Source organism: Canis lupus, chromosome 28, assembly GCF_003254725.2.
Source record: "Canis lupus dingo isolate Sandy chromosome 28, ASM325472v2, whole genome shotgun sequence".
In the NCBI taxonomy this organism is placed as follows: domain Eukaryota; kingdom Metazoa; phylum Chordata; class Mammalia; order Carnivora; family Canidae; genus Canis; species Canis lupus.
The window spans coordinates 7,800,588-7,828,335 of NC_064270.1; the positions used below are offsets into that span (position 1 = coordinate 7,800,588).

Sequence of the window (27,748 nt, forward strand, 5' to 3'; positions counted from 1 at the left end):
TATATGAATTAAATAAAACAGTGTCTACTGATGATTTGATTCTCCTTGTAATGGGTTTGGAGTAGATGGAGAATTTGTCAGAGCTCATGTTAGAATACTAACTCCAATGGGTCTGGGTTGGCATCTCATTTGGGCTAGATTCTAGTTATAAAACTACAACTGAGAAGTTTACTTGATAAATACATTTGCAATTTAAAAAATAGATGTTGGAAACAAAATGGGGCGAGATGGGTGATGCCCTGAGAGGACATGTCTGTTTACGTCTGCCATTAGCCATATGGATTGACCAAATATAAAGACACCTGTTGGAATTACTCAAAACTTGAAGCACTAATTGTATACATGTAAGTATTTTCAATTTGTTTTATTTATCAAGTTCTGTACAAGGTGCTAGGATCCATAGTGTCCATTGGACCAACCAGACTAGCCTCTTGCTTTCACAGAACTGGCCGTCCAGCTGGCTGTGTTCTGGGTTCCAGTGAAATTTCAAAGAAGTAGAATTGCCTCGGAATTTTCTTCTTCTCAGAAAGGCATTAAAAAGGCATTTTGTCTTCACCTCACTCAATGAAAAGGCAAAGTCTTTATTTTACAGGATATTGACACTAGTTGTGGGGGTAGAGACAAATTTACAGTTGGTGGAGAAGTCTTCACAGCCTGATGACTCAGTGAAAATAACAAAGACATTTATCCTGTGCTTATCCAGGAAGGTTTGATTGGCTTTTGGGAAAAACAATGGGGCTTATGATCATCTTTTAAAAAATGAGTCAGCATAGGAAAATCTACTCAGTGGAAAGAATTAAAATTTTTACATACCTATAAATATATTCAACATGGAACTGTTTATAAAATAAAGTCCACAGTGGGAGAAGTGAAGAAATTATAACCCTTCTATAGAATATTGCATAGTATTAAAATATTTATGAATGGAATGATATGGTATATGCTCAGAATATAATAGTAAGAAAAAATAGGATAGGAAGCCATATGTGCTATATGATGCTAATTTGCCAATTTCATATTTTATTCAATATATTTATGCAATAAACATTTATTGATATATCCCAGATGTTAACAGTAGTTAATTCTGGGTAGTGGGTACAAAGGTCAATTTTTTTATGTTGATCTGAAGCTTTCAAAATGTCTACATTAAGGATATATTACTTTATCAAAACATGAAAAACAGTAAATGTCATTACTCACCCAGACACACAAAATGTCATGTAATACACTCTTGATTAGTCACATGCAGACAGGTGTTTAAATATGGATCTTTCCTTCTGGGGCTCTGAAGATGATCTAACCCCACCCCTTGCTCTACATATATGCCCCAGACATGCGACAAGGTCACTCAGCAACCTCCAGGCTGTTTCAGGTTAGACTCAACCCTCTCACTCCAGGTCTAGGCTTTGCTCACTGCACTACTGTATTATGTCATCGTGATATATCTCCTGAACGGTTCTGCTGTCTCTGTGGCCACAAGGGAAATGGAGGGGGTGGGGGTACAATGCAGAGATTCTTCTTCCAAAGGGAAAAGCTAATCTTTGACCCAAGATGGTACATTCAGAGGTAGCTTATCCCTTGAAACAATGTTAAAAAAAAAAATCACAAGTTACCTCATTCCAGACAGGATTGAGTTCGTTGTCAACTTTCTTTGTTTTCTTTTTCTCATCTGCAAATAAAAAAAGAGATCAGTTAATTAGAAATATATTTTTTAAAGACTTTATTTATTTATTCATGAGAGACACACAGAGAGAGGCAGAGACACAGGCAGAGGAGAAATAGGCTCCATGTAGGGAGCCCGATGTAGGACTGGATCCCAGGACCCCGGGATCACACCCTGAGCCAAAGGCAGATGTTCAACCACTGAGCCACCCAGGCGTCCCTAGAAATATTTTTTGAACATGTACCATTCATTCTTTCATTAAAAGAGTGTTCCCCTGAGGGCTGACTAGTGTGCCCATATTTTCTCATTCATCTGCCTAGAGCTGGGGCTATCTGAGTCAAAGTTTTCCAAACTGAATGGCATTTTTTTAGCCTAAAATGTTTCTTCTGTGCCCAGATCTACAGGATGTTAGGGGATGAGGGACTCAAAATCATGGGAATGCTGTGATCCCCTGCCTCTCCCTCACCAGCTCCCATAGACCAAGGTTACCCAGGGCCTCCACATCTCCAGCTTATTGCAGAAAGAAGCCAACGAAGCTAACCTTTAACAAACAAGCGTTGCCATTTTATAGATGTGACTACTGAGATTCAAAGGAACAAGGAAATTCTTGTGAGCTAATACTGGGCACTGGGTCCTATATAGCCTGCAATTTCTGAAGCCCATGTTGCCTCTGCATGTAGTAACTCTCCATAGCTTCAAGAATGAGCTGGACTCCCTCCCTGGGCTTCGGCACCCGGTAATTAGTGGGTATATACTTTCTGGGACCCGCAGAGAATATAGGGTCTCCGTTACTCCAGGCTCACCTTTTCTGAAGATACAGATTTTCCTTTTCTGTATCTGAGACTGGACAGTACACCTTCCTGGATGAATAAATGTTAATCCAGCTAGTGCTTAAAGTTTCCTTGGAGAAGTCCAAAGAGCAGGGGCATCTGTTGGGTCTCTAATCCCCAAATACTTATCAAAATAAAAGCTAGTGTTTGAATACAAAAGGTTGTAAGCATGAGCTCATCTGTTTTCAGGACAAAAACAAAAAACAAAACAAAACAAAGCAGTTTTCCTTCTGTGTATCTCCTTTACTATCACATAGAACATTCATAAACTTCTGACACCAGAGGTATGCGGGGGGGTCCCCCACCAAGCAATCTTATGTGACATTGGTTAGGTGTTTTACAATTTAACTCAATGCTGACACTTACTTACGTGGAGACAGCTTCAGATCCCACAGGTTAAGGGTTCAGATGACAATAGCAAGTCCAGGCTGTCATGTGTGCTTCTGACCTAGCAGGCTATAAATCTGAGGTTCCCATAACTCCCTCATTGGGTTCAAGTAATTTGGTGGAGTGGCTCACAGAACTCAGGAAAACAGTTACTTATGTTTACTGGTTTATTAAAGGATACGATAGGGGGTACAGATGAACAGCTAGATGAAGAGATACATGAGGTAAGGTTTGGAAGGTTCTGGGCACAGGAGCTTCTGTCCCCATGGGGTTGGGAGTTCTCAGAACTCCATGCTTTTGGGGTTTTATGGAGGCTTCCTCACATAGGCAAGATCAATTATTAACTCTATTTCCAGCCCCTTTCTCCAGTCTTGAGAAGTGGTTGGCAGGGCCAAAAATTCCAAGCTTCTCATCATGGCCTTGTCTTTCTAATGACCAGTCCCCATCCAGGAGCCCACCCAGAGTCACCTCATTAGAACTAAAGATGCTCCCACTCCTATCACTTAAAAATTTATAAAGGTTTTAGCTCAGTGCCAGGAAGTGGTGGGGAATGGGGGCAGAGACCAATACAACATGTATATTTTCTATTCTCTCACATCATCTAATCTCTTTAAAAACCCCAGGAGAGGGTAGCCTGCCGGCAGGCTCAGTGGTTTAGCTCCGCCTTCAGCCCAGGGCCTGATCCTGGAGACTTGGGATCAAGTCCCATGTCAGGCTCCCTGCATGGAGCCTGCTTCTTCCTCTGCCTGTATTTCTGTCTCTTTCTCTCTCTCTCTCTCTCTCTCTCATGAATAAATAAAAATAGATCTTAAAAGAAGAAACCCTAGGAGATATGTATAATAATTTTCATCCCCCTTTCAGAGGTAAGGAAACTGAGAAGTAACATATTCAAAGTGACCCCGTTAGTAAGTGGCAGGGATAGGTTTTAAACTCCAGCAGCCTCTCCTCCAAGAGTTGTGGGACTAACCACCTCATTCTTCCAAGACCTCAGCATAATAAAGCCATGAATCACCACCCTCACTCTGCTTAGTATTAACTTTTCCACTTGAGTGACTCCCAGAGCCTAGCTGGCTTCCCTTTCTAGACTTCAGCATGACCTTGCTCATTGGCTCATGCCTGGACCTGTACTGATTAGTTCTAAATGTGGTCTTTCTATGTGGCCTATGGAACCCCTCAATGGATCTGATTCCGATAGGACCTAGAAGCTGTCCTGTCCCCTCCCACATTGCCATTTGGCCACACCCACCCCTCCTGTCATCTGATGGAAACCTCTCAATTTTGTTCTCTGGTTACAGAATAAGCAAGTACTCTTGAGAGAAAGAGAAGCCAAGCAAAGTTTAAACTGATGGAACTGGACAATGGGCTTCTTTCGATAATTGTAGCAGCTCCCTCTAAATAATCACCTACAGGGGCCTGGATGTGCATTCTACTGCCATGTCTCTAAATCCTTACAGCACCCTTGCAGGGTTAATATTCTCATCCCTGTTTTACAGACAAAGAATTGAGAGAAGCTGGTTAACTTGGCTAAGGTCATGCAGCTAATAAAAAAGAAAGCCAGACTCTGAACCTACATCTCCTTGGCTCTAAAACCTGACTGTGTGTTCACCACCGCACCATAGCGCCCGTCTGGAAGCTGTCAGAAACACTAGATAAAGAAAACACATAAATATAATATGTGTGATGCACCTGGCCTCCTAGGCAATGGCCATAGGAAAGTCTAAAGGTCAGGTTTTAGAGTACCCTGAGACTCTCTAAGACTACCTGCTCCAACACAAAACGTGACATCTGTGAGTTTTTCCGGGGAGACAGTTTACTGATCTCATCAGATTCTCACATGAGTTCATGATCTTCACAAAAGTTAGGAATTCCTGCCTTGCACAAGCATGAAATGGTACCATTAATATCCCTCTAGCTCACCACCACTCTTGCTGCCACAACCAGAGCTGGGTGGCTAGAGAACTGAGTCAGGAAGGAGTGAATCTAGATCCTGGGACTGCAGCAGACCTTCAAGGGAAAAGATAGGAAATCGTAAGACATCACATCATGTAAGTAAAGCAAGGAGAAAGCCACATGTAATTTATGGAAATTGGGCACAGGAGCTTGAGGTAGGACTCAGGTTACTGAAGGATGGTACGGAAGCAAAACTTGGCCTCTGAATCCCCAAGATTCTAGACAGGGACAAGAGCTCCAGAGAGACTGTGGAAAGAGCCAGTACCTGCTCACTTGAGTTGAATCTCAAGCTGGTTACTGACCTGGGAGTCAGCATACGAGAAGAAATGCTGCATGGGGACCTTGAAGCTGAGCCTGCTACTACTGACCCCCCTCCCCTTCCCCAATAGGGGCTGGATTGTTCCAGAGTCAGCAATTGCGGAGTGTGAAAAAGGAAGGGTCATTTGTTCATTCTTTCATCTTCAAACATCTACCCAGCACCTATTATGTGCTGGGAACTGGAGAAACAGAAGAGTATAAGATAATTCTTGGTCTTCAAACATTGAACAAATAGAGTTCACGGGCTCTTGAACAGAAGAGCCAAATGAATCTTGATACATGTTTTCAGCAAACAGCAAACAGCCCACCATGTTCCTGCCTGCTTTGTCCTCATGTTGGAGCTTCCTCCTGCCAGAGGAGGAATAATGGGAACAATGCCTCGTAGCTCAACCCATGGAAATGATCAGGCAAGGGACCTCGTAGCTCAACCCATGGAAATGATCCACTAAGTGAGTTCTTCCATAAGCATTAATGAGTTTTCTCATTCTTCTATCCAATAAACAGTTTTGAAATATCACTTTCCAGGCACTGAGCTAGACACTGTGGGAGATACAGAGATCCCCAGACACAGTTTCTGGCTTCAGGTGCTCCAACAGGGAGGTTGATGTAACTAACGATAGGTGACTGGTACAGAGAGTAGGCTGCAGTTGCCATCAGAGGGGGTACAAATGAAAAGAGGAGGTGACTTCAAGATAGCAGGTAAGACCTCACAGAGGAAGCAGAGGTTGAGCTGGGGATTGAAAGACAAGAATGGGTTGCAAACGTGGAGTTGGGAAGAAAAAGTTACTCCAGGTGGAGGCAATAGGGTGGGTGGGTCAGCCACAGGGGAGAGAGAACAGGTCATGTCTGGGGACACTGCACTGCCCAAGTGGCTGGAACCAAAGGGATGTGGAAGGGAGTAGAGGCAACCAGGCTGTGCTGGAAGGTTATGGCCACCCTGTGAAGCCATGAATGCCAAACTAAGCTTCATCTGGCTGATACAAACCACTTAGTAAAGAGGGCTTTAGACATTGGGCTTTAGGGACGCCTGGGTGGCTCAGCGGTTGAGCATCTGCCTTTGGCTCAGGGCGTGATCCTGCAGTCCCGGGATTGAGTCCCACATCGGGCTCCCTGCATGGAGCCTGCTTCTCCCTCTGCCTCTGTCTCTGCCTCTCTTTGTGTTTCTCATGAATAAATAAATAAAAATCTTAAAAAAAAAAAAGACCTTGGGCTTTATAATTCCAAGAGGTTCATAATCCCACAAGAAAAACCAAATTGCGTAACAACTCTTCTGATACGTGTCCTTGAACAGACGATCCTGTTGTGTATTAAGAACAAAGAGAACTGGCCGAGTCCCTGCAGATAGCAGGTGACCACAGACCAAGCGAGACTATTCAAGTGGAACTGTGGCTGCTCCCGGCGCTCGCGTTGGTGTCAGTAGTGCTACCCTCTAGGGGGCGCTCTCTCCAGCCAGGCATGTGCTAAATCCTGCACATTGGTCGTTTCATTTAACTTTGCCAGCAAGCCCTCCAGGTAAATTACCTCCTATTTGCAGGGGAGCAAAACAAGCCCAGAATGGTTAGGTAATTTTCCCAAGATCACAGAGCTAGGAAGAAACGCTCTAACTCAGAACTAGTGTGATTCTGTAGTCCACGCGTTCAACCACTGTTCCTCCTTCTCCTCCTCAGTAAGTAAAGATCACCCGCTAACATTAGCTCCTACCCTTCTGAAGAAACCCAGCTCAATTCATTCTGAAAAGGAGGCTCTCGTTTTATCCAAATATATGACATTACATTTTTTTTATTTTTTTTAATTTATGATAGTCACACACAGAGAGAGAGAGAGAGAGAGAGAGAGAGAGGCAGAGACACAGGCAGAGGGAGAAGCAGGCCCCATGCACCGGGAGCCTGACGTGGGATTCGATCCCGGGTCTCCAGGATCGCCCCTGGGCCAAAGGCCGGCGCCAAACCGCTGTGCCACCCAGGGATCCCATGACATTACATTTTATTGAAAGTCTATTCACACATAAATATATTAGCTAAAAAAAAGAAAAAACCTCGAAAGTAAATGAATTTCTTTCTTGTCAGCAGCCACAGAGCCACATATTTATATTATTCAATTATTCAATTTCATCACTTTTTTTTTTTTTTTTAAAAAGGTCTAAATTGCAGGTGCTAAACATCAGATGAATCACGGGAGCCTCTCTTCCCCTTCTCCACCCCTGCTCTCATCTCTAATTTTATTAAGATGACTGTTTCCTCCTATGGACAGGAATTAAATGCTTTCAACCCAGAACAGAACAACTGACTCAAATGCAGAATGCACTCCGGACCATGACTCAAGGCATTCTTTGGGACATTTCCTGTTTTTTGATAAGTCAGCCTCCCTGCTTGTCTCCATTCGCTGAAGGTCACCATTGCAGTAATTAACCTGCATGCCAACCTCTGAATGTGGTTTTCAGAGAAGTGAATAAGCATTCCTTGCCAAGCCACCCCGCCCTATTGCAGAGCCATTTCCTTTGCTGTGCTCCTGCTGCACAGTGTGCTGGACCCTAAGGGACAAGGCTGCCAAGGTCACCAGACCTCCTAGGATCAGACTGCTACGACCCCACTATGAGGGCTCCTGTGGTCGATCATTTTATCTGTCACTCCGAGAGGCTATGTGCCACTTGTTTGATCAAACTCTAGCTGTTACCATAAAGGTATTTTATAGATGTGATTAACATTTGTAATCATCTTTAAGTAAAAGAGATTATATTCCATAATGTGGATATACCTCATCCAAACAGTCAAAAACTAAGGTTTCCTAGGGAAGATGGAATTCTGCCTCCAGACTGGAACAGAAATCCTACCTGAGAGGAGCCTGGGTGGCTCAGTCGGTTAAGTGTCTGCCTTCGGTTGAGGTCATGATCTCAGGGGCCTGGGATTGAGCCCCTGTATCAGGGTCTCTGCTCAGCAGCCAGTCTGCTTCTCTCTCTTGCTCTCACTGTCTCTCAGATAAATAAATGAAATCTGAAAGAAAGAAAGAAAGAAGAAAGAAAGAAAGAAAGAAAGAAAGAAAGAAAGAAAGAAAGGAAGGAAGAAAATCCTGCCAGAGGCTCCAGCCTGCTGGCCTGCCCCACAAATTTCAGATTTGCCAGTCCCTATAATCACATGAGCCAATTCCTTAAAATAAATCTCTCAATCCCCTTCTCTGAACACACACGTGCACACATACACACACCGGTACAGGTTCCATTTCTCTGGAAAACGCTAAAACAAGGAGCAACACCAAGTTAGTAATAGTAATCTACAATGGTAACACTTTTTCAGTGCTTCCAAAGACACCCCATCTCCCTGATCCTTGCACTCCTGCAAGAAAAAACACAGGAGTTGGCCCAGTTCTTCAGACTGGACTTTCAAATCAGTAAACTCTCCAATTCTTTGAACTGTTATCTCAGAGAGACACAGGCTCAACCACTGAGTTCAGAGTCCCTCTTGTATACCCCGGGAAATTTAGACTAGATGATCTCTAAGTCTTCTTCCAGGTTTTGTGGATCATGTGCCTTATGAAGTCCCTCAAGTCCTCACTGGCTAGATTGCTATATCTTACTGACATGACCCCAGGAGCAGTGGGGGTGCCATTTACAAAGCTCCCCTAAGAACTTAGCTTTTTGGTAGGCAAAGTAGATCAACAAGATCTCTAGGTCCAGCCATGCATCTAAACTTGACCTTCCATTTAGGAATACCTCTTCATTTTCTCAGGGTCCCAGGTTATGGCCCCTTTGTCTTACGGAATATTCACAGACAAATACAAAATCACCCACTATATGGCCTAGAATATCACAGGTCCCCTGAAGCCATTCATGCATAGCTAACAGTCATTAAGTGCTCTGAACTAGTCACTGTTTCCAGTGCTTTTCATGGAGTGTCTCATTAATCTTCACAACTACCCTAAAAGGTAAATTCTATTATGATCATCCCCAATTACAAAAGGAGAAACCATGACACGGAGAGGTTAAGCAATTTGTCAGAGGTCACACAGTTAGGAAGTGGTGGAGCTGGGATTCAGACTCCAGTAGACAGAGACACAGAACAGTTGCCTGAGTTGGAGGATTAAGACCAGACAGTGACTCCTTGAAGGCTGGAATTGTATTTTATTAATATTGTTATTTCACTCATAGTAATTTCTCCATGATTTGAGTGAATTGACCTTCATAAGCTCATGGAAGTATTACTACTAGGGTAACTTTAATAATTAAGTGAGGAAATGAATAGCAAGTGCTCAGCACAGGGCCTAACACACAGGAAGCACTGAACTAATAGGAGCTATTAATTTTCACTATGGCACCTAGGCAGCATGCCCTGTGTGCCCCACAGACTTTCCCAGACTGTGGAGTCTCCCTGGAGGGCAGGATCCAGTGACCAGAGAAAGAGCCCTATTCTGCTAGGCACAGCCCTGCTGGAGCACTTCTCTCACATGGCTCTGTTCCAGACCTCGCAGGCCTGCCTGGGGCAGCTGGCATAGGGGCAGTGGCTGCTCCTCCCTGGCAGTCAGCCTGGCAGCCACCAGCATCTGGGAGAATTTTCACAGTAACTGGACGGCAGGGAAGGTCCAGCAGGAGACTCCACCACCCTCAGGACCTAGAGGGACCTAGGGGGAGCACAAAGACATATATGGCCCATCCAGTTCTACCCAGCTAAAGGTGTATTTCTGACTTTTTGCTTTCTAACCCCGGCTGCCCTACTGCTCTAGGATATGTTGTCAAACGGGTTCTGGGGAAGGCATTTTAGCCAAATGGCAACTATGATACAAAGCAAGGCTGTTCTGTACATTTCTGAAATAGTCACTGATACTCCTGATAAACAGAAACAAAAGGCACACAGGGTTACTGCTCTGCTTTCCATGCCCCATGCCCCACTGGCCTCTGCAGTTGCCCTTACAGGCACACAAGCTCTTAAAACCAAATCCTCCAAGGGAACTGAAGTGAAGCCCAGTCAATCTGAACAACCCATACAGAATCTACTTCCTAAAATCTGACCCTGAGAGTGGTTGTGTTCCAGCTCCGCCAACTGCCAGGACTGCAGGTGAAGGGCTACCAGGCAGGACAGGCATCTGGATTGGCTGTCTCGGTGGAGAACTGTGTGACTCTTGGGCTTGTTCGTTTATTTTGCATGTGAGCATCCATTCTGTGCCAGGCACCTTACTTTTCTTCTTCTGTTTTTTTTTTCAAAAGATTTATCCATCTATTTGGTGGTGAGGTGGGGAGGAGGAAGAGAGAGAGAGAGAATCTCAAGCAGACTCTGCTGAATGCAGAGCCCAATGGGGGCTTGATCCCATGACCCATGAGATCATGACCTGAGCAGAAACCAACAGTTAGAGGCTTAATCAACTGAGCCACCCAGGTGCCCCAAGTGCCAGGCACTTTAAACACTATCATGTCTAATCCTTAAAACGGAGGTATTAGTATTGCTGTTTTATGGATAAGAAAACTGAGAGTGATGTTAAGTGACTTGATCACACAGCCAGTAAGTGGCAGAGCTGGGCTGCAGCCCCACGTCTGCCTCATTTCCAAACCCGTACTCTTAACCTCTACCAAGGGCACCACTTACCATCTGTGTGACTTTGAGCCAGTTATCCAACTCTCCGTATACATTTCTTCATTAATAAATATTGGTACCTAATATCCAGGAATAAGAGCTACCATTCACAGGACTCATAGTACACCAGGCAATCTTCTAAGGGCTTGGTATAGGTTACCTGTTACTATTAGCATCCATATTTTGAGGCGTAATGCAACTAAGCTGCTTGTGTAGGGTCTCCTGCTAGTAGGAGACAAAGCCAGAATTCGAATGTTGGTGTTCTGGCTCCGAGCCTTTTAACCTCTCCTTCCTCTGCCTGGTATGTTTTTGAGACAATTCGCTAGAGAATGAATGAAGGCTGGTACTTAGCAAATTCACTTCCACCCCAGCTTGAGGAGATGGAGAGTTCCTAGAGTTCCAGAAGGGCCTTCCAAGGCCTGAGTACCCTGTAAATGAGGATGAAGACACCCACCTTGCATGGCTGTACTGAGGATCAGATGAGGAAACGTGAATGTGTAGGACATAGGGGACACTGTTTTGTGTTGGATCAGGATCAGAATCATAAACTACCTCCATCAGACAATATGAAGAGGATCCAGTTCCTCTGCCCTCCCTGATTCCAAGAGATAGTATCAAGAGAAAACAAAATAGAGAAAAGAATTTTGAAAATAAGCACAAAGCCTGAGTCAAAGTCTTAAGAATTCAATTCCATACCTTTTAGGCAACAAATTTCTAGTTGAATTATGTTGAGCCTCAGACCCCAGTGTCCCATACTAAATAATCTCTTTAAGTGGGATTTTTGCCATCACCAGCAGTTTAATCTACTGCCCCCAATTCCCCTGCCTGTACTGGGGATGGCTTTGACCTCTGGGCTCTTTAGCGAGCTCGGCTGGTCAGCTGCCACAAGGTATGAGGAAGAGCTGGGAATCAGTGTCTAGGATGGAGATGGAAGTAGACTTAACCAAGAGAGATGCCAAGCACAGAGAAAGCCAGACATACATACAGTAATGGGAACTTAGTCTCAGGACTGGGGTTCTAGTCTCTCCTTGCCTGGTCCTGCTGACCAGCTTTGGCTGCTCCTGACCCCTCTGAAGCTCCATCTCCCCATCTGGTAAATGAGTATACACAATCTGTGCCCTGGACCCCTGCTACACTTGTTGTGAAGGATGGCTGTGGTCAATCCCAGGGCAGGGCTTTCCACACTGTAGGTACCCTGGTGGGAGGCCCCTTCTTCAAGCCGTGTCACACAAGGGAAGCCATCCTAACATGTCCAGCACACTGGGACAAACCAGAGGGGCATCTGGAGCCCCAGACAAGACCTCTGAGGCCACCAAAGGTGTCAAGTCCACAGGCACCAATGCCCCAGGCCCTGGCATTACTCTGGCTAGATGCCCTCAGGGCTGATTTTGCTCAAGGAAATACAATGAGAAGGAGACGGAGCCTGGATGTCAGCCACCAGGTCTGAGCTCGGAGCCAAGCCGGTCTGTGTGCATTACCCTCGGTGGGCTGAAAGTATACAGGGGCCGAGACGTGGGGGGGCTACTCACGTCAGGGTGTTACAGTCTCAGCGGGGGGCCTGTATGTCCCTGCTCTGACTTGAACCTCTTGCCAGACCTTGACCCAGGCAATCCGCCCTCCCCACGTCCATAGAAAGAGGAACTTCAATTATAAAAAGACAGACTTCATTTTTTGGTGAGAATTAAGTGAATATATATGTAAAGCACTTGTTGTACTTACTAGCTCTCTTCAGCAATATAATCTGCAAGTAACAAAATTTTTAAAAGTTTAAATTTTCCAAGAGTTTAATCTACTGCCCCCAATTCTTCACTACTCTGAAGTCACTGACCTCTGGCTGCATTTACAGCCAGGCTGTGAGCTGCATGCGAGCAGGGGTGAGTCTGGCTAGTTCCTCGCCTGATTTGTAGTGCTGAGCACAGAGCCTGACAGAGTGCACTCCTGATCAATATTTTTTTAATGAATTTGTGTTTGAGAGAAGCAGTAGGGAGACACAGCAGCAAATGAGAGAAGGGAGGGAGACAGGGACATTTCAGGCAGTGATTTCTGCCAATCGGGACAGGTAAGCAAAAAGAAAATTTTCTATTTTTTAAGAAGGGAAGAGAGATGAGGAAAAGGATTTTTTTTTTATGTGTAAAAAATAAAATTTAAAAAAATTAAAAATAAATGTGTAAGTTGTGCTATTGGGTTGTAAAAGAGGATGAAGGTAATACACCTGAGAGCTGAGAGGAGGCGAAGGAGACTCCCCTTGCCACTCAAATATTAGATTTTTAATTCCTTTCATGTAATACATTAGAGTTTTAGTCTCCACTAATAAAATGGCTCTGACTCGATTATCAGAGGAATGATTCACTGCTAAGCTATGTCAGCTCTGAGCTTCTGAGTCATGGCAAGTCCTAAAGGCTTTCATTACCCTGGGGAAACTCACTCCAGGAAGGCTAAGCTTTATTTTTCTTTTTTTTTAAGTTCTTGTGTTCTTGGTATATGTTCTTCCTCTCTCAGGTTGGGTCCAAATGATCCCCACACACTGAACAACTCAATCCACTCAGAGCACAAAGAGAGCGATCATAAATTGACTTGGTTGTTTCTTTACCCATGTTGACCTCAGGCAATGCACATGGAGACTCTGCAATCAGTCCTCAGCTGAATCCTGACTGGTCCCTGCCTCAGTTTCTCCGTGTGTAAAATGAATATGATAGTAAGACCTACTCCCTACAAATGCCATGAGGATTAAATAAGACAATATGCAACAAGTGTGGGCACAGTGTAAGTGTTTAATAAATAGTGGTGGTGGTAGAGCAAGTGGTTGGTCCTCAAGCTCTCTCCCTCTTAACCCCCACATGCCAGAACCTCAGGAAGACCCAAGGAGCAATGAACACTTAAAGCATTTTCTATGTATGTGCTTAACTTTTATTTATGCTAAACTTTACTTATGCTATGGGATTGGGCTGCTGCCCATTTTGTAGATGGGACAACTGAGGTATGGAGAAGCTGGGCAGCTGTGAGTGAGAGGAGGTCCTGGACTCCTCACCACTGTGGCTGTCCTCCCGCTATCTGTGCTACATGTAGCTGTGTACATCTAAATGAATGAAAATTAGAAAATATTTAAAAATTCAGTTCCTCAAATCACACTGGCCACATTTCAGTGATTAGCAACCATGTGTGGCTCGGGGCTACCATAACATACAGGGCAGATCTCAACCATCTCCACCACCCTAGAAGTTTCAGTGGATGGTTCTGAACTAAATAATTGAGCACACAAATAAATGACTGCTGAATGAAGTAAATAAAAATGAGTAAAACAGTATTTTATTTTCACCAAACTGACTAGTTGTTTTGACAAAATATGAACCCAACCTAGACCTGTTTTCTAGTTCATAGCTTCACCTTGGGAAAGGAGAGCATAAAAGTCTGGCATCAGCTGTCCTTGTTTGATTTGCAAACTTCTTATTTCCTTAGTCCTTGACCTAGACCATTGATTTTTCACTTTGCTACATGCAAAGAGAGCCAAACTTCAAGAGGTGAGGTCACAGTAAATATCTATTTTTTTAAGTTTATTTATTTATTTATTTTTAGTAATCTCTACATACAACGTGGGGCTCAAATTCACGGTAGAGTCAACACGCTTTAACAACTGAGCCTGCTGGATACCCCTGTAAACATCTATTTTTAGTCCAAGTACTTTAAATACATCATCTCGTTGGACTTGTATAACCTTCAGAGGTAGGTCTTATGCCCACTTTACAGCTGGGAAGACTGAGATTCAGAGAACTTTCTTGCTATTAATAACACCAAAGCCCTACTATCATGGTCAGAGGTAGACTGGGGCTCCCCTGCCTTCCAGCTCCCTTTGGGATGCAGCTTAAAGGATCCCAACCAGCCAGTGGAAATTCTGAAGTATTCAAGATCAGTTTTGTAGTTTGTGGGCAGGCGGATCTGGTCCCTCAGGCCTGTGAGACCCTGACCGTTACTGGTAAGACCGCTTGACCCCTCAATTCACCATTGACCCCCTGAACTCAGGACTGACCTCCTGAACTCAGGAAACTGTTAGAAGTTTCTGCCTATCAATTTCATCTTTTAGAAGCTAACTAATGAGGGGCACCTGGGTGGCTAAGTCAATTAGGTGTCTTTGGCTCAGGTCATGACCCTGGGGTCCTGGGATCAAGTTCTGCATCGGGCTCACTGCTCATCGGGGAGCCTGCTTCTCCCTCTCCTTGCCACTCTGCCTACTTGTGCACTCTCTGTGTGTGAAATAATCTTTAAAAAGAAAAGGCAGCTAACTAATGAATTGCTAAAACAAGAAAAGAAACATCTGAGGATCTGTAGCAAATCAACCAGAAAGTAACCAACAGTTACCTCAGTTTCCCTATAATGTCAAAATCCTTCTCTGAATATTCATCCCAAGCCCTAATGAAAGGAGCCTCCCACATCTTTGGAATTATTTCCATGGTCTCCTTATTTGTACAAATCGAGGATGACATTGAGAGGTGACTCCACATGGTGTAGTCTCTGTCTATAACTCACTAAGGAGGGGACCCACTTTGGTCTGGTAACATGACCTGAGTGAATGAGGTGAGGAGCTAGATCCATTCATTCAATAACTATTGATCACCTACCACCTGCCAAGCACTAAGCTAGGTGCTAGGGAAAGAGACAACAATCCCTGACATCATGAAGCTTACTATCTGATGGTTAGGCAGACAGAAATCAAGTAAGTCAGCAAATATATAACTGTGTATTCCAGTAGGAGCCATGAAGGAGTACACAATGTTAGAAGAGACATATACAGAGGGTTAGGACTTCTGGTTCCAGCCCTGCCCTGGGGAGCCCAGACCAACCGGAAGACCTAGCACTGCAGAAGACCAATTTTCCATCTGCCTTCAGCTCTGCCATAGCTCTTGGCATGACCTTGGCCACACAGACATCAGAGAGCCAGGCTCCACTGGCTAGCTGGCCATCTGCCTCTCTCAGGCTGCTGCTGGGCCTCCGCCAGGCAGGCTTCTCACCACAAAAGGGCTGCCTTGCTGCCGGCCACTGAGGTTGAAGACTACACCGCAGACAGCTTCACTCTGAGTTACTGAGGTGTGAGCTGAAAATCCAAATCAACAGAGAGTTACTAGGAATCTACTATGTTCACATCCAGCAGGATGATGATTATGAAAACAAAACCACACCAGAAAATAAGTGTTTGGCAAGGATGTGGAGAAATTGCAATCCTGTATGCGGCTGGTGGGAATGTTTGTAAAATCATGCAGTCAGTATGGAAAACAGTGAGGTGGTGGCTCAAAACATTAAACATAGAATTGCCACATGACCCAGAAATTCCACTTCGGGCTTTACACCCAAAAGAATTGAGAACTCAAGAAGACTATTTGAACGCCCATGTTCAAAGCTACATTACCCATAACAGCCAAAAGGTGAAGCAATCCAAGTGCCCATTGACGGGTGAATGGATAAACAAAATGTGGCAGGTACATACAGCCACTGTAAGAGGAGAAAAAATTCTGACACCTGCTACAATGTGGATGAACCCTGAGGATATTATGCCAAGTGAAATAAGCCAGTCACAAACAGATAACAATCATATGAGGTACACAGTCAAATTCACAGAGAGAAAATAGAATGATTGTTGCTGGGGGCTGGGAGTGGAGGTGGGGGATGAAGAATTATTATTGAATAGAGTACAGAGTTTCAGTTTGAGAAGTCGGAGAAAAAGTTCTGGGACTGAAGGTGGTGATGATAGTACCATGAATGTGCTTAATGCTACTAACCTGTACACTTAAAAATGGTTGCAATGGTAATGTTTATACCATATACATTTAACCACATTTAACCACAAGTAAAACAATAGCAACAAAGAACCTATCATGTGCCTGGTGGAGAAGTTACAATGCACTGTCACAAATGAATCAGGCATTGGCTCTGCCTTGACCTGCTTGTGCACCACAGCTACCAGGCATCCGATTTCCTGATCTAAGCCTGGACCACCCCTTAGATGTCCCCCAGGATTTTGATGCCCCACCCCAGCAGTGGGGGGAAGGAGTGGGGGCACAAAGAGGAGAGGAAGTGGGTGTTTGCCATACAACTACAGATGGTCTCTGATTTGGGATGATACAATTTAATTTTTCAACTTTATGATGGCCCAAAAGCAACATGCATTCAATAGAAATGAACTTTGTAGTTTGAATTGGGATTTCCTGGGCTAGCGCTATGCAGTATGATACACTCATGCATGGTGCTGGGCAGGGGCAGTGAGCCACAGTTGCCAGTCATCCACACAATCACAACTGATACACTTACAACCATTCTGCACCGTACAGCCATTTGGTTTTTCACTTTCCGTATAGTATTCAATACATTACATAAGATATTCCTGTAGTAAGTACCTTTATTCTTTATTACATATATATATATATATATATATATTCTTTATTATAAAACAGGCTTTGGCTGTTTGATCAAAGCCATCATCTGGCTTGTCCAGATGATGTCAGCTAATGTAAGTATTCTAGGTATATTTAAGGTAGGTTCAGCTAAGCTATCATGTTCCATAGGTGAGGTGTATTAAATGTATTTTCAACTTATGATATTCTCAACTTATGATGGGTTTATTGGGATGTAACCCTACCATAAGTCAAGGAAGATCTGTATTATCTGCCAGACACTATGATAGTGTTTTAGATATTTTATCATTGTTGATCCTTACAATGTCCCTATGAGGTATGTATCATTCTCCTCATTTTATAGACTAATAAAGACTCAGAAAAAAAAAATTTAGTTCCCAATGACAAATTCAAGAGTGAAACTTAGTCTGCCCAATCCAAAGCTCATCACTTTACATGTATTGTGTTGTTTACTAAAAGAGGGCAGCTCTTTTAGGGGATAGAGTAAGGTTGTTCAGAGAGTAACTTAAAGATGGCAAAGCAGGTCAAATGCCCCAGCTGGAGGGAGGTGGGCCAGAGAGTTGATGGTCTAGGTCCTCAAAGCTTATCCTGTGTAGTAGAGGCATCTGGGATACCTGCCTTATGCATCTGTATCTCTTGGCACAGCTAATTGGACCAGGGGTGAACACCTGACCCAAACTGAGCCAACTGGTATTTTTCTCTCAAAGAGCCCTACTAAGAGACACTGGGATTATAGGAGATATAAGATCTGGACCAAGTCACCGCTAAAGTAACCCAAAGCCCCATGCATGCTGCCAACTGTGGGGAAGCAGGAGTAAGAGACTCCATGAAGGCAGTCACTGTGCAGGGAAGAAGAGAGGCATGAGGCCCCATCGTTCCTAGGGGAGAGAGAGCGAATGCCACCCTGCTTGACATGATTCTGACTCCTGTGGGACCCATGATTTAGATTCTGGGAGATTTCTCTCTAGCTTTGGGGGTAAAAAAAAAAAGAAGAAGAAGAAGAAAAAGAAAAAAACCACACTTTATTTAAGTAAGCTTGTGGGTATGTGTTCCTTGCAATTAAGCAATTGCTGGCCATGACACATCACCTTCCAGGTGGGACAACCGGGTAGGGCGAGAAGGACTTTATATGAATGAGATCACAGCTCAGCTTGGTTAGAAATGCTCCCCATTGGCCTTTGGGAAAACAGCAGAATTTGTCTTCCCGGTCACTTTCTATTTCTCTGCCTTTCTTTGCCCTCTTAGTGGGCATCTACCCTCCTATCCAGGTAGCTCATGTTCTCATACTGGCCTCCTGCAGAGAAAAACCCCAACTCAACCCTGAACTCACCTACAGAGTACCACCACCCACCCCCCCAGCTGGAAGGAAGGCAGTCTGATGTCCCCATTTTTATAGAGGAGTGTGAGGAAGGGTGACCCAATGAGCCAGGTTGCTTTCTCAGTATCTTTTATGTTAGCTTCTTCCTTCTCATTCTAGCCCTGGGATGAACTCCCTCTGTCCTGCAAAGCTTTGTCTCAACCAGTAAACCTTCTGTTTTGTCACCCTGACTAGTACTAATCCGGCCTTCACAATGCTGCCTAGTGTCTCCCCACTAGTTTGTGAGTAAAGTGCAATCCCTAGCCACACTGGATTACCCTCTGTCAGCCTCACAACACAAGCTCATGGCTCCCTGGCCTTCCTGTGCTGTTTCAAAGCCTGGCATGTCATCCTCCTCCTGGCATTTCTGTGAAATTTCCTCATCCTTTAAGACCAAGGCACTGATACTTCCCCACCAAGCATATTTCTCCTCCGTCTGCTCTTACACTATAAATCTATACATCTTTTCTGGTTCATATCTCATTCTTGTGTTCTTACTAGCTGATTTCCTAGGCCTACGAGACCAAACTGTGCTAGTATATTTTTCTAGACTTATTCCTCATGTGCTCTCTGGTGCTTGGAGATCTCCATAAAAGCAAATGTTATCAAATGGAGGAAGTAAGTTAGGAGTTCCCATGTGCAATTTCCTATGTATATTCATTTAATCCTCAAAAAACCCTGCAAGGTAAATGTTATTAAGAACACTAAGCCAAAAATTTTAATTCATTTGCCCATGAGCACAGAGCAAGCAAAGAATGGGAAATGGGATTCTTATTTAGGACCCCCTGACCCCAAAGCCCAGGGCCTTTGCACTGGAATGCCCAATAGGCGTTGCAACCTATCACCTAATGCTAAGTTAGCTGAGAAAGCTTAAGGTGCCCGCCATCCAAGCAGTTGTGGCTCAGAGCCGCTCAAAGCACACTCCTACTCAACAGGACAGTTGTTCAATAGAAATTACACCAAGAATAGGCGATCATTGACATTTCGTGGTACATGCATTATTATGCCTTATAGACCACTGCACAGTTTATGTATGAATTTTCAACATAAAAGCTTCACATTTTCTTTGCAGTATCAAGAATGCAAAAAAGTACTACAACATCGATTTGGGTAGCACATGCTAGGAACTGGCTATGCTCCGCATTCAGGAATGTGCAGGGGTGCCTGGCTGGTTCAGTCAGAAGAACATGTGACTCCTGACCTCAGGGTAATGAGTTTGAGCCCCACGTTGGGTGTAGAGATTACTTAAATAAATAAACTTAAAAAAAAAAAAGGAATGTGTAAAGTGACCTTTTCTTTGCCAAGCTTCACTCACAAACTACCTTAGAGAATATTCAGTTTAATTCTTCCTGAAAGAAGGGAGATTGGCAGACTTCTGGTGATCCCTTTCAGGACCAAGAATCAATTATTTTATTGTACTAAGCTGTCTCAAATCTCCTGCCAGCTCTTGCCTCCATGGTTAACATCTGAAATGTTATTCAACATCAATGATATGCTAGGGGTTGCAGAGGATATAAAATCTCATTCCTTTTTGGCAGAGCTGAATCCCCCTGGGATGGAGAAACCCACCAGTAAACCCAAACCAGAAAAACACCAGCAACTTTGGGCATGACTGGAGGGCATGCATGTAAGTAAGAGATGTTGTAGAAGAGGGGAAGAAAAACAAACCATGTTAATTCATTTTTAAAAGGCATTTGTGGTTTTGTAAATGACTGAGAGCCTGTAAAATGTGCCTTTGGGAAGTATACCTCTGAGAGTTCCCATGCTTCATTCCATAGAGTGGGGCCACTTTCCCTAGGTGGTGATTCTCTAAGCTCTGTACTCCCGGAAGTGAGGGAAATGACTCAGTAGATCAAACAGTTCTGCTTTCCTGAGTGTTTAATAAATGCAAGACAGTGGTTCTATGAGAGTACCAGCATCATAGCATGATTGTCAGTTGAGCCTGTGGGAATCTTCCTGTTAGTCCTATGATGCATCTGGGTAAACCAAGTCACCACGTGGGCTGCTCCCCAGGTGCCTTCATAGATGACAGTGAATAAGACCCATTGGCTCTTCCCCCCATCATGCTTCATCCTACTTAAATAGAATTTCATAGCTTTTCTGCTTATTTAAAAGGTCATTTTAAAGTATTTAACTATAAATTGTCAAAGAGCAAATTAAATTTTGCTAAAAAAAGTCAGAAAATTCTCTGTTGCATAAACCCCAGCCTCAAGGGATCTCTACAGATCTACTCCCCTTCAGATAAGCCATTAAAACTCCATTTTTCAAAAGATGAAAAAGAAAGCATTCTTAGAGAGGTCAAGTGGTTTCTTAAGATTACAAAGTTGATAAGCTCTTTGAAAGGAGGTCCCAGAAATATCTAGGATTTCACTCCAAAAACATGTTCAAATGAAATAACAGGCATCTGTAAAAACAGGTAATAATATATGACAATTATTTGGTGACCATCTGAGTAATAGTCATTTCACAAGGCAATGATCTACACAAGACCAGAAGGGAAAATTCTGGCTGATGGAATGGGCGATAGCATAAGGATAGAAGGAGAAAAATGTCATTACTGCAACAATTATGCACCCTAGGAGCTGGACGTTTCATATGAATGCAATGTTGCCACATTATAAAAGCACAGAAATATTAAGGACTGCAAGAAAATTCCCTCTCAATCAATCTAATGCTAAGAGATTTGACACCAAAGCAAGAGATGAGCTAAAGGGAAAATGGAAATCCTTGGCAATTGCCAGCAAATCATCTTTAAGCAAAAAAGGGAAAAAAAATCACCACAACCCAAAAAGGCAATAACAACAAAAAAGAGAAACTGTCCTTCAGAAACACACATGTTCACAAAGACATGCACTATAAGGGGCGCCTGGGTGGCTCAGTCAGCTAAGGATCTGACTTCGGCTGGGACTGTAATCCAGGGTCCTGGGATGGAGCCCTGCACTGGGCTCCCTGCTTAGCAGGCTCCTTGCCTGCTCCCCCTGCTTGTGCTCTTTCTCTCTCACTCAAATAAATAAATAAACTTTAGTTTTTTTAAAAGATACACACTGTAAGAATGTGCACTTCAGGGCACTAACAGGGAGTTGTTGCAACAACTTTCATATTTATAGCTAAAAGTCAAGAAGGATTCAAATCAAACTGTTCTGAGTAGTTATTCCTAGGTAATAAGAGTGGCTAGAAAAAAATAAAAAATAAAAAATAAATTAAAAAAAGAGTGGCTGGGGATCCCTGGGTGGCTCAGCGGTTTGGCGCCTGCCTTTGGCCCAGGGTGTGATCCTGGAGTCCCGGGATCAAGTCCCACATCGGGTTCCCTGCATGGAGCCTGCTTCTCCCTCTGCCTGTGACTCTGCCTCTCTCTCTCTCTCTCTGTGTCCCTGATGAATAAATAAATAAAATATTAAAAAAAAAAAAATAAAAAAAAATAAAAAAATAAAAAAATAAAAAAAATAAAAAAGAGTGGCTAGAAAGAAAGAATAGGAGGAACGTGATCTTCTATTATATTATATTGCATTTTTTAATTAATAAATGTCTTAAATATTATTTTGAAACTAATCTCAGCCAGATTCAGCTTCATGGCCTGGCTTTCTGCATGGAACTCAAGAAAGAATGGCCACCTCAGGCTTGCAGGTGCTCTGGCCTGAAGAGTCAGAGCTAGTGCACCACAATGATGCAAAAAATCAAATAAGCTTAATGGTCATCATAATCTACTCCTGCACTGTGAAACATCCATGACATTCTCTCAACAGGGACTCAACTCCCAATTCCTCCTGGTTCCTACCAGGTCCTATGAAGTTCTGTAGTCAACCTCAGGAGAGGCTGGAACACAAAAGACTGAGGTCAACCTGAAACCAGTTGGTTGGCAGCACAGCAGCTCCTCTACTACAGAGTAATTTCAGTTTCAAGGACCTTGGGGTCTATACAGCCATCACCCCTAATGCCCATCACTTGGACATTCTTCTTACCACCTTGGAGTTAGAGGAGAATTGGCTTTGGCCCAACTTTACCATTTTATGTACTTAAAGGTTGGACTTTTACACATTTCAGTAAACATAGGGGCTTTCCTTCATCTTCTCACCTCATCTTTGACATCTCACTCTCCACACTCTACTTCTCAACACTGCACTGTGAAGTGCATTTAGCTTCACTGTAATAAGTATGCTGAGTTCTGTCCACACTTAATGTTACTTAGTTATATACAGTGCTCAAGACCGGGAGGCACACCTGGAAAGGATCTGCCATCACCAGTGTTTAAAACTAGGAAAGAGATTGAGGGGAAGAAATAGGCCACTTCTGTTACTGTGTCTGCTCCTGTCCCTAAGGCTCTGCCTTCCACATCTTGGTGAGAGTGATACATGGAACTATAAAATGATAGAAGTTTATAGCCAGAAGGAACCTCAAGGAGATCAGTTCCCATCATTCCACAGCTGAGAAACTAGAGCCCTGGGTGGTAACTTTAGGTCATTTAGGAAATATCAGCTAGAGTATGGGTGTTCCTACTCTGAGCTCAGAGTTGATTCTGCTGTCAAGTTGCTTGTTAGGTGAATGAATGACTGACCTCACTCCCCAGTTTGCACAACCAAAGCAGACTAGAAAAGAGACTAAAGTTTAAATGATCTAATAACTATAATTGTTTGGAGAGACTGCATTTGCCCAGTCTAACTGGTTTTCCACTTTCAGCTGACAACTTATGTTGATAGCTTCAGGCATATTTTTAGTCATTTAAAAGTTTTGACCAGGGGCAGCCCCGGTGGTGCAGCGGTTTAGCACTGCCTGCAGCCCGGGGTATGATCCTGGAGACCTGGGATCGAGTCCCACATAGGGCTCCCTGCATGGAGCCTGCCTCTCTCTCTGCCTCTCTCTCTCTCTTTGAATAAATAAACAAATAAATCTTTTAAAAATAAAAAAATAAAAGTTTTGACCAATGCATATTCGTTCCAAAAAATTTTAAGTCAGATTTCAATTCAGTGTTAAATTCTAATTCCTCTATGATCTGTATGACTTGTATCCCATAATGACGTTACCAAGTTGAATCTGATATACTTTTACATGTCTTTATGTGTCAGTGGTGAGGGTACAAACTTTTTACGTTATGTCCCTATTACGCAATTACTTCAGGGAAAAACAAAAGACTTGAAAGCAACTAATACAGGTAAGGGAACATTGTCATAACATGACTACATGACATTCACTAACCAGATTCTCAAACCACGGTGTCCTTTAAGAATTGAACTTTTGCCTTCTAAATTTGTTTTTTTTTTTTTTCTTTTTTTAACTAAACAATCATTTGACAGCTTTGGGTTTCCTTTCTTTCATCTTGCTCATCCTTATAAAGAAAGGTTGGAGAAGAGAAATAGATAAAATAGACAAAAGAAAGGAAAAAGGCAGAGATAAACCAGAAACTGGAAGGGAGTAGTTGCTTGGTTCCTGAGGAATCGAGAAATGTTTGAGGTGTGGTCAGAGGCGTGGTCAGGAACTCGGTGCCCATCAAGGCTCCTACTTTCTCTGTCTTCCCCCACGGCTCTCATCCCTCCTGCCAAGAAGTGAGCTGGCAATCTTACCAGTGACCCTGAACAAACAGAAAATGATAAAGCTCCTAAACTCAGATATTGACACATCACCCAGGCCCAAACTGGAATCACTTACAATGCTTGCGCGCGAGCCCTCACACGAGCCACTCCTGCCCCCTCCGCTGCAATTCAGCCTCGTAAAAGAATAAACTTTTGGAATTACAGTAGGCCTTTTACAGATAATTCAGTCTAAACCCTGCTCACAGTTTTTACAGAAAAGAGGACTGACATTCGGAGAAACGAGGTCATCTGCCCAAGGTTTTTCAGCAAAACCAAAGTAGATGCGCAAACTACAGACTAGTTTCGTCCAGAGCTCCTTCCTCCGTGAGCACTTTAGAAGCTACGGAACACACGCTCTCCAAGTCTGGAAAGATGAAGCGCAGTTACAAAACGGCACAAAACAATGTGAAAACAGACGAATCCGAAATAATAACTTCACTGCAGCTTCCAGAAGCCCGGGGACCAAGCGGCGGTGAGTGGGCTGTTGTGGGGAGAACCGGTGCTTGGAAAAACTTAACTGGTACTTTTCCCTCTGTCACCGACTTTTCAAACGCAGAGACGGTAAAATTGCACACCAGACGGCCGACACTAACTTTGATCCCACGCAGGCCTCCTTGAGACTTCTAATTTGAGGTCCCATCCACAAATCAACAAATCCCTACCCGGGTTTACAGAAATCACATTTTTAGAGTTCACACATCCGGTCATCGTCTGCGTCTCAAAACCCCGGGGAAGCTGAAATGCCTCCCGTAGAAAACCGGTCTCTCCCCTCACCTGCCCAGGTAACGAGCCGGCTAAAGCCAGAGAGGCTCTGCCTTCTCCGTGGACTAAGCGCCGACTGTCAAACCAGTGGGACCCACGAGAACCTAGCATGCCACGCCAGGACCCGAGAAAAAAGAAGAACACGTTTCCTTACCCTTAAAAATGACAGAAACGATAGGATCCGGTTTCCCAAATTTCGTTTTCGGGATATTGCTGGCGGACTCCACGATCACCCGCAGCATGGCTCTTCCTGCGCGCCGAGAGCAAGTCCCAGCCGGCGGCGCGGGGCAGAGCGGGGCGGAGGAGCCGCGGAGCCGAGCCGCGGAGCCGAGCCGAGGAGCCGAGCCGAGGAGCCGAGCCGCGGAGCCGAGCCGAGGAGCCGCGGAGTCTGCGCTGCTGCCCGGGAGGGCCGCGCGGGGCGGGGAAGGGGTGGGTCTCCGACCGGTCGCGGCCTGAAGGCGACGTGTGAACGGATGCCCGAAGTCCCGGGCCCCCGCACTCAGCAGCTGGGAAGGGTGGAGTGTCAAGGGCCCAGCCTCAATTCGCAACAATCATGTGCGACAAACGCAGCCGGCCTGGATGGGCGCCAGTACCTGCGGCCAGGTCCGGAGACCACCCCGACGCGGCCGCCTTTCAGCCCCAGATCGAGAAGCCGAATGGATGTGGCGTTCCACCACCCCCTTCGTTCTCTTCTGAGCTTCACGGAGTTTAGAAACTTTACTTCGTTGTGGGTTTTTTTTTTTTTTTTTTAATTTTACTTTTGCTGTGTCTTCTCATGCTGTTGAACACCTCCACTCAGCAACCACTTAGAAAAGGGTTTTAAGAAAATAAAAAATCAGTTAAAGGGTGCCCCCTGTTGCATGACAGAGGGATAACTGAGTTTATTGTAAACCCATCCGGAGGCGGTATTTGCAAAATTGGTGTATTGGGAGCTGATCTTTTGCTTTATGAAAGGATTCAGCGTTGGATTTCTTAAAAAATCCTTAAGGAATGACAGCTGGGAACTTACGTTTTCCCGGTCCATCAAAAGCTGCTAAGTCTTCAATGGAAATGGAGAATGGTTCTCCACTTTTTTTTTTCAGAGCTAACCCCCAGCAGTGTCTTCCTTTCCTTTGCTAAAGAAAAAAAAAAAAATTCAGTGACACTTATTAAAGCACAATAAGGCTTTATTCAAGGGAAGGGGACCATTGCAACAGGTATAGGGACCCCTGCAATGTAGTGGAGGAGAGAGATTGGGCTCATCTCCGAGTGCAGCATAGGTAAGTGGGAATTTATAGTCAGGGTGGGGGCCAGTGGATGCAGAATTACTAGGAAGAAACATAGGGGTCAGGGGGTTCTGGTTCAACAGACCTAACAGGATTCTTGTTGAAGGTAGATCAGGATGACCAGACATCAGTTGGGAGACCGGGAAGGATGAGAAACCCATCAGGTATTAAGAGTGATCAGATATGGAGGGTGGGGGAGTGGTTTTGGTTTAATAGACTTTTACAAAGAAGTGCACAGATGGGCCCAGGGGGAAGCCTGACTACAGTTTGCTCAAACAAAGAATCTCTGTGACCTGGAGAGTGTATTAAGCAGTGTAGCCTGATGAGTAAGTTCGCAAGAGGATGCCTGGGGTTAGTAGCCAGCCAGACCTGAGTATGGATCCCTGCTTCACCACTTCTGAGCTATGTCACCTTACAAGTTTCTAACCAACTCCCCCCCATCTATAGTTATCTAATCTATGAACTAAAGTTAAAGGTAAAGGTGTCATAAGATAAAGGTCTTAGCGTGGGTCCTTGGCACAGAGCATGCACACTAAGGCACACACGTACGCAACCAGAAGTTCATGCTGGTACGTGATTTCATAGCATTTCCTGTAATGCAAGTTGGCTTTAAATCAGGATCTCACTGTGTTTCAGAAGAAAAGCTAAAAACTTAGGGTGAAGGAGCACAGTGTTTCCTTCCACTTTTGAACACACGACGGAAAAGAGCACTTGTAAGCAAACACTTCAAGTGCATTGAAAAGGCATTGTTTATCTACGGGAATTCTGTGAGCTTCTCAACTGCTTATGTAATCAACAAATGGACAATACTATATAGATCATTGACTAAATAGACTATATTAGATTAAACGTATTTAGACACAGATTAAATAGTCTATATTTTGGTAGGATATAAGCAAAATTATGTTTATTTTGTTTGGCTGGTTTTCATCTCTTCTTTTCATTGTGAAATATATTACAGAAAAATTCTTAGAACATAAATGTGACAGTTTAACAAATGAACATCTAGGTCAATATAGAGAACATGGCCACCACTTCAGAAGACCCTCCCATATGTATCTCCACCTCCTTCTCCCAGAGATAACCACTATCTTGATTTTTATGGTAATAATTTCTGTTCTGTTCTTTTCTTTATAGGGTTAACCCCCTTGATTATGACCTTCATATGACAACATGAATTATTTTATATATTACATGACTTTTGTATACAGACATATACAAACCTATGTATATAATACACATATACCTATATTCATACAGAATGAATTCTTTGCTATATTATGACTTTTGTAGAAATGGAATCAGTATGAATTGTTTTGTGCTTGGCTTCTCTTTCTCAACATTACATTTTGACATCCATCCATGTAACTACTTTGTTTACTCTTTGCTATCTACCATTTCATTGTGTGAATATGCCACATTTTATTAATCCACTCTGCTTTTGATGAACATTGGATTATCCACAGTTTGGAGCTATTACAAAGAGGGCTACTGCTTGTGTATGTTTCCTGCTACAAATGTGCATGAGCACATTTAGGATCTAACCTAGGAGTGGAATTGTTGATACAATTGGAATTGTATCAAAGGGTGCATGCATTTCTACAGAATTAGTGGGTATTTAAAATTGTTTTCCCCAATGGTCATACTATTTAAAGTTTCATGGGCAGCATGTGAAAACTCCTGCTCATCTAGG

The 27,748-nt window shown here is 43.7% G+C and overlaps 1 protein-coding gene across 6 annotated transcripts in view; it reads right to left on the bottom strand.

Annotated features, from left to right (window-relative positions):
• MYOF (myoferlin) overlaps positions 1–25,496 on the bottom strand; it is a 142,565-nt gene extending 117,069 nt beyond the window's left edge. For 5 of the 6 annotated variants that reach the window (XM_049103616.1, XM_049103615.1, XM_025466545.3 and 2 more), the window contains exons 1-2: positions 24,945–25,492; positions 1,614–1,669 (exon numbers count right to left, since the gene is read on the bottom strand). In XM_049103616.1, coding sequence (XP_048959573.1) covers positions 1,614–1,669; positions 24,945–25,032 — 144 coding nt within the window. In that variant the 5' untranslated portion in view covers positions 25,033–25,492. Of the gene's footprint in view, positions 1–1,613; positions 1,670–24,944 lie in introns of all 6 variants that reach the window. The other variant, XR_007406922.1, reaches the window with a different exon arrangement.
• Positions 25,497–27,748: the final 2,252 nt, after the last annotated feature.